At 37.8% G+C, this 12,236-nt stretch overlaps 1 protein-coding gene across 1 annotated transcript in view; it reads left to right on the top strand.

The window, feature by feature from the left end:
* EXOC5 (exocyst complex component 5) overlaps positions 1 to 12,236 on the top strand; it is a 77,405-nt gene that overhangs the window by 30,894 nt on the left and 34,275 nt on the right. The window contains exons 2-3 of the mRNA XM_056810799.1: positions 2,902 to 2,996; positions 3,760 to 3,907. Coding sequence (XP_056666777.1) covers positions 2,902 to 2,996; positions 3,760 to 3,907 — 243 coding nt within the window. The remainder of the gene's footprint in view (positions 1 to 2,901; positions 2,997 to 3,759; positions 3,908 to 12,236) is intronic.

Below are 12,236 nucleotides of genomic sequence, written 5' to 3'. Positions count from 1 at the left end.
GGATTTTCTCCTTCTCTTGGAAGCTCTTGAATTTCGAGATTACATTCCTGGGGGTTGTCTTCTGGGGATTTAGTATAGAGGGTGTTCTATGAACCCATTCTATTTCTATTTTGCCCCCCTGCTCCAGAATATGTGGGTAATTTTCTTCTATAATCTCCTTTAGTATAGCATCGATGTTTTTATATATCTCTGGTTTTTCGGGCAGACCAATAATTCTCACGTTGTCTGTTCTCCCTCAGTTTTCCAAATCTGTGACCTTTTCAGTGAGATATTTTATGTTTTCTTCTAATACATTAATTTTTTGGCTTTGCTTTATTGATTCTTGCTGTTTTGCAAGCTCACTGTCTTCCAGTTGCTTAATTCTGGTCATTAGGGACTGGTTTTGCTTTTCAGCTTTGTCTGCCCTTCTATTAGATGCTTCCAGCTCTTTCTCCAATTGTGAAGTTTTGTCTGTCAGACTGCTGATCTCTTTCTCCCATTTTTCTTTCCAGAGGGTTTCCATCTTTTGGATAAGCTCCAATTTGAGTTCTTCCAGAGCTTGTGGATAATTTCCATTTTGGGAGGCATGTTTTGATTTTGTTTGGATTTCCTCCTCTTTCTCTTCTTTTCCTTGTGTACTCCCACAATAAAAGTTTTCAATAGTCACCCCCCCCCCCCCCTTCTTCTTGGAGGCTTGATTTTGGGCCGTGTGAGCCATTCCTTTGGTGGTTTTATTCCCCTTTCCTTTTTGGTCTGGGGTCTGGGTGATATGGGTGGGTTTTCTGTGAATTTAGGTTGCCTCAGACTAGTTCTTCCCAGTCTCAGAGGTTTCTTAGAGCATAGGCCCCTGTGCTCAGATTTGCTCAGTGAAGCCTCTCCTGTGTTCAGAGAGGCTGCCCCTGTGCTCAGCGCAGGATTCCTCCGTGAAACCGCCCTGATAGGTTATTTCCTAGCAGTCTTTAGATCCCAAGGACCCTGATGTGCCCCCCAAGACAGAGACGTTCCTCACTCTCTCACTGTCCCAGTGAGCACTCTGATACTTTACTCTGGTTTGGTGGGGGAGGTGGGGGGGGGAGGGTGGCTCAGTTCACATTTTTGTGCAAGCTTTTCCTCCTTATAGTGTGAAAATGTTCAAATCCCACGTACCTTTGTTTCTGTGGGGGTACTGGAGAGTCCCTCCGTTCTTCCAAAGGTGATTTTTATGCTCTTTTGAGGCAATCTATTTCATTTGGTGCCGGGGAGAGGAAGTGATTCGCGTCTAGATTGCAGCCATGTTTACCCGGAAGTTCTTTAGTCTTATTTATTAAATAAATAGTTCTTTGACTTTCAATTTTATTAATTTCTCCTTTCATTTTTAGGATCTCTAATTTAGTCTTCATCGGAGGATTTTTAATTTGTTCACTTTCTAGTTTTTTAATTTGCATGCCCAATTCATTGCCCTCTGCTCTCCCTTATTTGTTAATATATGAACTCAAGGATATAAATTCCCCCGAGTACTTTTTGGGCTGCATCCCATAGTTTTTGAAAGTATGTCTCATCATTGCCATTTTCTTCAATGAAGTTATTAATTGTTTCTATTATTTGTTCTTTAACCGGTTTTGGAGAATCGTATTGTTCAATTTCCAATTAATTTTTGATTTACCTCTCCATGTACCCTTACTAATTATTATTTTCATTGCGTTGTGATCTGAGAAGGTTGAATTTATTATTTCTGTTCTTTTGAAGTTGTTTGCAATGTTTTCATGACCTAATACATGGTCTTTTTGTGAATGAACCATGTGCTGCTGAAAAGAAGGTGTATTCCTTTTTGTCCCTATTTTTTTTTTCTCCACATATCTACTAACTCTAATTTTTCTGAGTTTTAATTTACTTCTCTTACCTCTTTCTTATTTAGTTTTTGGTTTTATCTAGTTCAGATAGAGAAAGGTTCAGGTCTCCCACTGGTATAGTTTTTCTATCTATTTCATCCTTGAGCTCCCCTAGTTTCTCCTTTAGAAATTTGGATGCTATGCCATTTGGTGCATACATGTTGAGTACTGATATTTCCTCATTGTCTATACTGCCTTTTATCAGGATGGAATTACCTTCCCTATCTCTTTTAACTAGATTTATTTTTACTTTGGCTTTGTCAGATATCATGATTGTGACTGCCTTCTTTTTATCAGTTGATACCCAATAGATTTGGCTCTGTCCTCTTACTTTCACATTCAGAGTTATGCTTACTAACTGTGTATTTCCCAGCATTTTGATTTCTACTCCTGGTCCTGCCTTTTCTTCTTTCACTATTTCTTTCTACACCAGTTTCTGTTTTTAGTCAACCCCCCTGGTTCCCACCCTTATTTTACTTCCCTTTCTAACCCCCTCCCTTCTTATTCCCCCTGTTATTTGTCTTGTTTGTAGTCTTTCTTAAACTACCCGCACCCTCTCACTCCCTTGTACTGCTTCCCTCCCCACCAGTCCGTTTGTTACCCTTCTACTCCCCTATAAAGCGCAAATCTATTCTCTGCCCCAATGGATTGAATTGTTCTTCCCTCTTTGGGTCAATTTCAGTGCATGTAAGAGTTGAGTATTTCCTATCTCCAACCTTTTTTACCCTTCCAGTGTATTGATGTTCTCCCCCCTCCTGCCATGAGCTTCTTTGTGACATATAAATTTACTCCTTTTTGTTTCTTTTCCCATTTCTTTTAGTATTAACCTCTTTTTTTAGCTATGTATTTGATTAAAATAAATACGTCATTTTTATTGAAACACTGTATTTTAACAGAACATCTTCCAGAATTTATATTTTAAACATTTGGTAATTTAATTATAAGGCATTCCTATTTTTAAAAACCTTTTAAAAATTAATTCTTATGACTACTTAGCATTATTAAATTTTTCTCTTTGTTGCTGTGTCAAAACAATATTTATTTTATAAATTAGGAGCCTTTTGTGGCAGATGAGTACATTGAACGTCTGGTATGGAGAACTCCTGGAGGAGGCTCTCGAGGAGGCCCTGAAGCTTTTGATCCCAAAAGGTAAAGTGAAAATTTTTGGATCAGTCTATTGCTGTGGCTAAATTTTTGTTTTTGAAATAAAGAAAATGATTGTAATTAGTTTCAAATTTTTGTGTGACTTGATTTTTACCAAACAGTTATAAAAGAGAAACAGAATTTGTAGTGAGTTTCAGAAGCAAGTTATTTTCTCTTAAATGGTCATTGTTTTTGAATAAGTTATGAGTTTCAGCTGTTACCTCTAAAGTATATGAAATTACTATTTTAAATACATTCTGTTTCAATGATGTTCACAATTTAGAGTATTGCCAGGTTGCACAAATAATCAAGAATTAATATATATTGGATTTTGGAATGCATTATATGATTTGCAACATTTTGTCTTTCTGATGATTTTCCTTACACTTATATTAAAATTACTTTTTAGTTCTTGGGTGCATATCTTATAATTAGTGAGGAGTTAGACCCAGAGTTAAAATTTCAACATGTATTATTCAGAGAACAGTCATTTTCATTTCAACATCTGAGGTATATATTTCTGAAATAACATGTCTTTTTTAAGTTTTAAGTCCTGAACAAGACCAAAAAGAAAGCATGAAACAGTGGGAAGATTTAGACACTATTATTAAAGAAAAAAAGAGTTCCTAAAAAGATCGTGTAGAGAAATAACTATATCTAGCTCATGGAGTTTTAAATTTAAGTTTGGGTATGTATGTGAATTGGTTTATTAGTATATTTTGTTGGGGTATAACTGTTTTAATACTTTGTAATAATTTTATTTTAACAGATTGTTAGAAGAATTTGTAAACCATATTCAAGAACTTCAGATAATGGATGAAAGGATTCAGAGGAGAGTTGAGAAACTAGAGCAGCAATGTCAGAAAGAAGCCAAGGAATTTGCTAAGAAAGTACAAGAACTCCAGAAAAGCAATCAGGTAAAATTTGAGATAAGTAGTTCAAAAGATAAAGAAGTAGACATATGCCTCATCTTTAAATTATTTTCTGTGATGATCATTTAAAAACTAATAAGTAAAAATGATTATTTCTTTGGGAATATTTTCTGCTTATGAAATAAAAAGTTAGTTATCTAAAATTGACGGGTTGGAATCAGATATTCTTTGTTGGGTTTAATAGGAAATGTTGGTGCCAAATCAGAGTACTTTTTCCTAACCTGGTAACTGCTCATGGTTTTACGAAGGCCTCTTTAGTGGACTGGCCCTTCTTAAAAAGATCCAAATCTTTAGAGTTGCCTTGTAACTTGATCTTGTAGTTTCTTTGGGTGTCTGTTGGATCACCTTTTCACTTTAAGCATATTAAATCTGGAAAATGGCTAAATGAGGTAAATTTTTAGGAAACATCTGTTCCAATAAAATTTATATTCCTTTTCATCCCTTCAAAGCTAGAAAATTTCTGCTTAATGCTAGGGAAAGATTGTTTCCTTTGGGGATAGTCTGATCTGGAACTCAGTATTATTTAGGATATAATCAAGCCCCTGCATTTTATTTTGGGCAGAGAAGACCCTTTAGCTTTATACAAATCAGTTTCTTAACTTGTCTGGACCTTTTCTGAAGATTTAATAATGGGGAATATCTTTTAGTTTTGTCCCTCAATTGAATCTTAAATTTTGAGCAGCCTATCCTTAAGCATTAATGCAGAGATATCATTAATTCTTCTTATATTTTTAAATTTTAAAAGTTCATTATTTCAGATTTTCTACTTTTAGGTATGCAAAATGCAATATAATGAACACTTATTAAGTGCCTGAATGCAAGGCATCTCAGGATACCTTTGTTAAGATTAGTGAAGAAATGCTTAGTCTACTTAAAATAATGCTCCAAACATCTAAAGTTGTTCCATTTGCATTTGCTTAAGGCCTTAATCACAAATGGATCCTGTTTGTTTAAAGCAAATTATATAAGATAACCCTTTGCTTGGTAGGTCTGTATTCTTGTGTTACAAAGTCTAGATCTCTATTCTTTTTTGTTTCTCCCAGAACTTGGATCTTGTGATGCTGTCAGGGGTAAATTTTATGGTTGGACTGAATATATATACACATATATTTTTTTTTTAAGTTGGTCACCAGGGATTTAAATTCTAAATCCCAATGAAATACTCTAGTCAGAATGGAATTTTATGATGGTTTATTATAATAGAACGAAGAAGTTTAGAGGGGTAGAGAGGTAAAAAGGAAGAAGATCTGCTCTGGCCTGGTCTGAGCCAGGCAGGAGTTCAGAGGCCTCAGCCGAGGGTCTTTCCAGAAAGCCAAGGAAAAGGGGAGTCAGCCTTATCACTCACCACATGATCATCTGAAAGAAGCAGTCTGAGGTCTCATGCTTGAGCTCCTCCAGGGTCGAGTTCCACAGCCAAGTCCCTCTCACAGGAAGGGACGTGAAATATAAAGGCAGTTCTTTACATCACTTCCTGTGTCTTACATGTACCAGTGGTGGCTTAAACTTGGTTTTGGACAGCCCAGGGGTCAGTCCATAGTTTCTGATTTGTAACTTGCTAGCATACATGGGTCATAGACCTTCCTCCCCCACACTTAATCCTTAAGTGGGGTTATATACATTCCTGATTGTTAGAATTCTAAAGACTAAGCAAGGTGGAGTAAAACTAAAATTCACAATGCTGCTTCTCCATTCACTAGCCAGTCTGGGGTTCTCTCCTGAGTTTTCTTTATTACCATATTCCTCCATTAAGAAACATTGTGGTAAAATGGAAAGAGTATTGGAGTCATAGGAGATCCAAGTATAAATCCCACTTTTGGTGCCTAACAGTTGTACAACTTTAATTGAGTCTTTTAACCTCTCTGAGCCTTTGTTTCCTCAGTGTAATCAGCTAGGCTTGACTCAGAATAGTCTGGGAGTATAGGTTTGATTTTTAAATAAAAACTCTTAAAGTATCTGACAGTTAACAGAAAGGTTTAGCATAGGACTGTAATGGTGAAACCTATGGCACACATGTCAAAGATGGCACATAGAGACCTTTCTGTGACCACATGCAGGCCCATGACTTGGTCAGCTGGGAACCTGGCCCTGCCCCTGGATGCAGCGAGTGGGTCACTGGAACCTCTCTCTAGGCTGAGCTCCATCCTGACTTGACCAAAAGCCTAGCCCCACCTCTGAACACTGGAGGGCGAGGGTGTATGGGGCCTGTACCATCCTGTCAGAAGAGCACAGCCAGCCCAGGGCAGGTGGTTTGGCACTGTCCCCAAAATTCAAGGGGGCATTGGGGCCTCTTGTGGAGCTTGGCCAGCCTACATCCTGGCCCCACCCAGGGAACAGTAACAGAACGACTCCCCAGTACTCCCCAGTACCCCACAGAGGTGAAAGTACGTGGGGTTTGAACATTTCCACACTATAATAAGAAGGAGGAAAAGCTTGAACAGAAATGTGAACTGAGCCGCCCTTCCCCTCCCCTCACATCCCCCCACCAAACAAGAATGAACTACCGGAGCGCTCACTGGGACAGGGAGTGAGTGGGGAACGTCTCTGTCTGGGGTGGGGGGGCACTCCAGGGTCCTTGGGATCTGGGGACTGCCAGGAAAAAACGTCTCAGGGTGGTTTCACGGGAGAACCCAGCGCTGAGCATAGGGGGTCCGCGGAGCTGTACTCGGGGCGGTTGCGCTGAGCATCTGGGCGGAGCTAAACACCAGAGGCGGACCATGCGCTGATTATCTGGGCGGAGCTGAACACCTGGGCAGTGTGGCTGTGATCAGGGGCCCAGCGCTCTAAGAAACCTCGGAGGCTGGGAAGAACTAGTCTGAGGCAACCCAAATTCACAGAAAATCTGCCCATATCACCCAGACCCCAGAACCAAAAGGAAAGGGGAATAAAACCACCAAAGGGATGGCTCACATGGTCCAAAATCAAGCCTCCAGGAAGAAAGGGAAAAAGGTGACTATTGAAAACTTTTATGGTGGAAGTACCCAAGGAAAAGAGGAGAATGAGGAGGAAATCCAAAAAAAATCAGAACATGCCTCCCAAAATGGAAACTATCAACAAGCTCTGGAAAATCTCAAACTGGAACTTATCCAAAAGATGGAAATCTGGAAAGAAAAATGGGAGAAAGAGATCAGCAGTCTGACAGATAAGACTGCTCAATTGGAAAAAGAGCTGGAAGCATCCAATAGAAGGGCAGACAAAGCTGAAAAGCAAAACCAGTCCCTAATGACCAGAATTAAGCAACTCGAAGAAAGTGAGGTCATAAACACAGCAAAGCCAAAAAAATTAATGTATTAGAAGAAAACATAAAATATTTCACTGAAAAGGTCACAGATTTGGAAAACAGAGGGAGAAGAGACAACCCCCGAATTATCGGTCTCCCAGAAAAACCATAGATAAACAATAAACTCGATATTATTCTACAGGAGATTATAAAAGAAAATTGCCCCCACGTTCTGGAGCAAGGGGGCAAAATAGAAATAGAAAGGGTTCATAGAACACCCTCTATACTAAATCCCCAGAAGACAATCCCTAGGAATGTAATTGCCAAATTCAAGAGCTTCCAAGAAAAGGAGAAAATCCTACAAGAAGCCAAGAAGAGGAGCTTCAGATATAAGGGGGCTCCCATAAGGATCACACATGACTTAGCGACTAACACACTAAGAGACCGCAAAGCATGGAACACGATATTTAGAAAGGCAAGTGAGCTGGGTCTCTAACCAAGAATCAACTACCCAGCAAAACTGACTATATATTTCCAGGGGAAAGTATGGGCATTCAACAAAATAGAAGATTTCCAAGCATTTTCTAAGAAAAGACCAGAACTTAGTGGAAAATTTGATATCCAATCACAGAAAGCAAGAGAAACATGAAAAGGTAAATATGAAAGAAAGGGAAAAGGAGATAAATCTTATCTTTTTCTTAAGTCAAATTCTCTTCTATAAGGACTACATTTACATCAAATTATATATATATATTAATACATGGGGAAAATGTATTGTGTAACTCTCAAAAATTGTATGCATCATAAGAGTAGTTAGAAGAATCATGCATAGGGAAAGATTGGGGCATCAAGAATATTTGGTGAAAGGGGGGGCAAAGAAAGAAAAAAGGAGGGGGGGAATTGTCAACAATACTAAGATTTACTTCAAGAAATAGGGGGAGGGGAATAAATAGAATAATCTTTCCCATATAAAGATACACATGGGAAGGGGAGGAGAAGAACTCTCATATGAGAAGGAGAGGAAGAGAGCATGAAGTGGAATTACTTAAACCTTACTCTCAGTGAAATCAACTCTGAGAGGGAAGAACATCTAGATCCAGTGGGATCCTGAATTCTATCTTATCCATTAGGGCAAGAAAGAAAGGAAAATTAAGGAGGGGGAGGGGGAGGGAATATAAAAAAGGAGGGAAGGAGAGGGGAGAGGGGAAGGGAGCATAAAAATGGAGGGGCTAGAAAGGGAAGCATCAAACCAAAAAATAAACAAGAAAGAGGTAAACGAGGTGAATGAAATCTTAGAAAAATTAGAGTTAATATAACATATGGAGAAAAATAAATAGGGACAAAAAGGAATACACCTTCTTTTCAGCACCACATGGCACATTCACAAAAATAGACCATACACTAGGTCACAGAAACATGGCACTCAAATGCAGAAAAGCAGAAATAATAAATGCAGCCTTTTCAGATCACAAGGCAATAAAAATATTGATTGGTAAGGGTACATGGAGAGCCAAATCAAAAATTAATTGGAAATTAAATAATATGGTACTCCAAAATCGGATAGTTAGAGAAGAAATCATAGAAACAATGGCGAGACATCCTTTCAAACCTTATGGGATGCAGCCAAGGCAGTACTTAGAGGAAAATTCATATCCCTGAGTGCATATATTAACAAATTAGGGAGGACAGAGATCAAGGAATTGGAAATGCAAATCAAAAAACTTGAGAACGAACAAATTAAAAACCCCCAGAAGAAAACCAAACTAGAGATCCTAAAAATTAAGGGAGAAATTAATAAAATCGAAAGCGAAAGAACTATTGAGCTAATAAACAAGACTAGAAGCTGGTACTTTGAAAAAACAGACAAAATAGACAAAGTACTGGTCAATCTAATTAAAAAAAGGAAAGAAGAAAGGCAAATTAACACCATCAAGGATGAAAAGGGTGATCTCACCTCCAATGAAGAGGAAATTAAGACAATCATTAAAAACCACTTTGCCCAACTATATGGCAATAAATATATCAACCTAGGTGATATGGATGAATATTTACAAAAATATAAATTGCCTAGACTAACAGAAGAAGAAATAGATTTCTTAAATAATCCCATATCAGAAAAAGAAATCCAAAAGACCATCAAAGAACTTCCTAAGAAAAAATCTCCAGGGCCTGATGGATTCACCAGTGAATTCTATCAAACATTCAAAGAACAGCTAACTCCAATACTATACAAACTATTTGACATAATAAGCAAAGAGGGAGTTCTACCAAACTCCTTTTATGACACAAACATGGTACTAATTCCAAAGCCAGGCAGGCCAAAAACAGAGAAAGAAAATTGTAGACCAATCTGCCTAATGAATGTAGATGCAAAAATCTTAAATAGGATAGTAGCAAAAAGACTCCAGCAAGTGATCAGAAGGGTCATCCACCATGATCAAGTAGGATTTATACCAAGGATGCAGGGATGCAGGGCTGGTTCAATATTAGGAAAACTATCTACATAATTGACCACATCAACAAGCAAACCAACAAGAACATAAAGAAGGAAACTATAAGAAAATTAGGCGAACACAGAATAGCATACATGTCAGACCTTTGCGAAGGGAAAGACTTCAAAACCAAGCAAGAATTAGAAAGAGTTACAAAATGCAAAATAAGTAATCTGGAATACATCAAATTAAAAAGTTTTTGTACAAACAAAACCAATGTAACCAAAATCAGAAGGGTAGCAACAAATTGGGAAACAATTTTCATAAAAACCTCTGACAAAGGTTTAATTACTCAAATTTACAAAGAACTAAATCAATTGTACAAAAAATCAAGCCATTCTCCAATTGATAAATGGGCAAGGGACATGAACAGGCAGTTCTCAGCCAAAGAAATCAAAACTATTAATAAGCACATGAAAAAGTAATCTACATCCCTTGTAATCAGAGAGATGCAAATCAAAACAACTCTGAGGTATCACCTCACACCTAGCAGATTGGCTAACATGACAGCTATGGAAAGTAATGAATGCTGGAGGGGATGTGGCAAAGTGGGGACATTCATTGCTGGTGGAGTTGTGAATTGATCCAACCATTCTGGAGGGCAATTTGGAACTATGCCCAAAGGGTGCTAAAAGACTGTCTGCCCTTTGATCCAGTCATAGCACTGCTGGGTTTGTACCCCAAAGAGATAATAAGGAAAAAGACTTGTACAAGAATATTCATAGCTGCACTCTTTGTGGTGGCCAAAAATTGGAAAATGAGGGGATGCCCTTCAATTGGGGAATGGCTGAACAAATTGTGGTATATGTTGGTGATGGAATACTATTGTGCTAAAAGGAATAATAAAGTGGAGGAATTCCATGGAGACTGGAACAACCTCCAGGAAGTGATGCAGAGCGAAAGGAGCAGAACCTGGAAATCATTATACACAGAGACTGTGTATACACTGTGGTACAATCTAAGGTAATGGACTTCTCCATTAGTGGCAATGCAATGTCCCTGAACAATCTGCAGGGATATAAAAAACACTATCCACAAGCAGAGGATAAACTGTGAGAGCAAAAACACTGATGAAAAGCAAGTGCTTGACTACAGGGGTGGAGGGGATATGACTGAGGAGAGACTCTAAATGAACACTCTAATGCAAATACCAACAACAGGGAAATGGCTTCGAGTCAAGAACACATGTGATAACCAGTGGAATCGTGCGTCGGCTATGGGAGAGTGAAAGGTGGTGGGAGAGGGGGAGGGGAGGAAAAGAAAATGATCTTTGTTTCCAGTGAATAATGTTTGGAAATGATCGAATAAAATAATGTTTAAAATTAAAAAAAATTATTGTTGTCATTGTTATTATATCATCTTATCTTTATAAATATAATTCAAATAGAGATAGAGACAAATTATCCTGATATTATTTTTTTTAACATAAGGCTGTTTTCTAAGAATTTAAGAACAGCATTTTAAATTTAGTAGTTATTGCCTTACCAAATGCTCAGTCTGAGCTACATAGAATAAAAGTTTTCAGAATATATCAAAATTAAAGTTATGCAGAAGCAGTATGAGGGAAATATAATTTTTGTTATCCTGGCTGCTGTAGCAAGGATGTGTTTGTATTTTAATAATTTAACTACAGGAAAGCAGTTACTTTATGTATCCTTGCAAATCTGGAGAATACTTGGCTTTCAAGTGATAGAGACTCTCCTATTGGGTTCAAAGTTAACACCCCTTGAAGTAAAAGTTCTTTTGCCTTTCTCACTTTCTCAATACTGAGACTTTCTGGAAGTTATTCTCTTGCCTTTTTATCAGCAAGCCTATTACATCTGAGGTCCTGTGCTAGATACTACTGGCATAAAGAAAGAAATGAAACAAGCTCTCTTAAGGACATTATTGTTCTGCTTATTCTATTCTGACTAGTCTACCTGAAACAAATTCTAATAGATAAAATCTTCTTCATTACCATAACCCTTCCTGGTGAAATTGTTTCTTCTGCTTTTACTTTCCTTGAATTGTAAGCCCTGGGATCTGGCTCATAAGCTTCTGCAGGCTAAATCCAGTATTACAGGCTTTCTTCTCTGCTCAAGCAAAATTTTTGTCTGTCTGATCCTTATGGTCCCACCCTAGCAGCCTACTTATTGATTTAGTTTTTATATATATATATATGTATATATATATATATATATATATATATGGGCCAAGTGGAAACTGAGTGCTTTTCTTTCTGCTTTTTCATGGAATTTAACTGTTTCTCTATGATAAATAGTATATCTTGCTTGAGTCTTCTTTTTTTTAAATTTTTTTTCTAATTTTTATTATTTAGTCAATTTAGAACATTATTCCTTGGTTACAAGAATCATATTCTTTTCCTCCCTCCCCTCCCCCACCCTTCCCATAGCCAACATGCAATTTCACTGGGTCTTACATGTGTCCTTGATCAGAACCTATTTCCATGTTGTTGATGCTTGTACTAGGATGTTCACCCAGAGTCTACATCCCCAATCATATCCCCCTTGACCCATGTAATCAAGCAATTGTTTTTCTTCTGTGTTTCTACTCACACAGTTTTTCCTCTGAATGTGGATAGCATTCTTTCTCACAAGTTGCTCTG

This window comes from Monodelphis domestica, chromosome 1, assembly GCF_027887165.1.
Source record: "Monodelphis domestica isolate mMonDom1 chromosome 1, mMonDom1.pri, whole genome shotgun sequence".
Classification (NCBI taxonomy): domain Eukaryota; kingdom Metazoa; phylum Chordata; class Mammalia; order Didelphimorphia; family Didelphidae; genus Monodelphis; species Monodelphis domestica.
The sequence above is the reverse complement of the archived record's forward strand: the minus strand, read 5'-3'. Positions and strand labels throughout refer to the sequence as shown.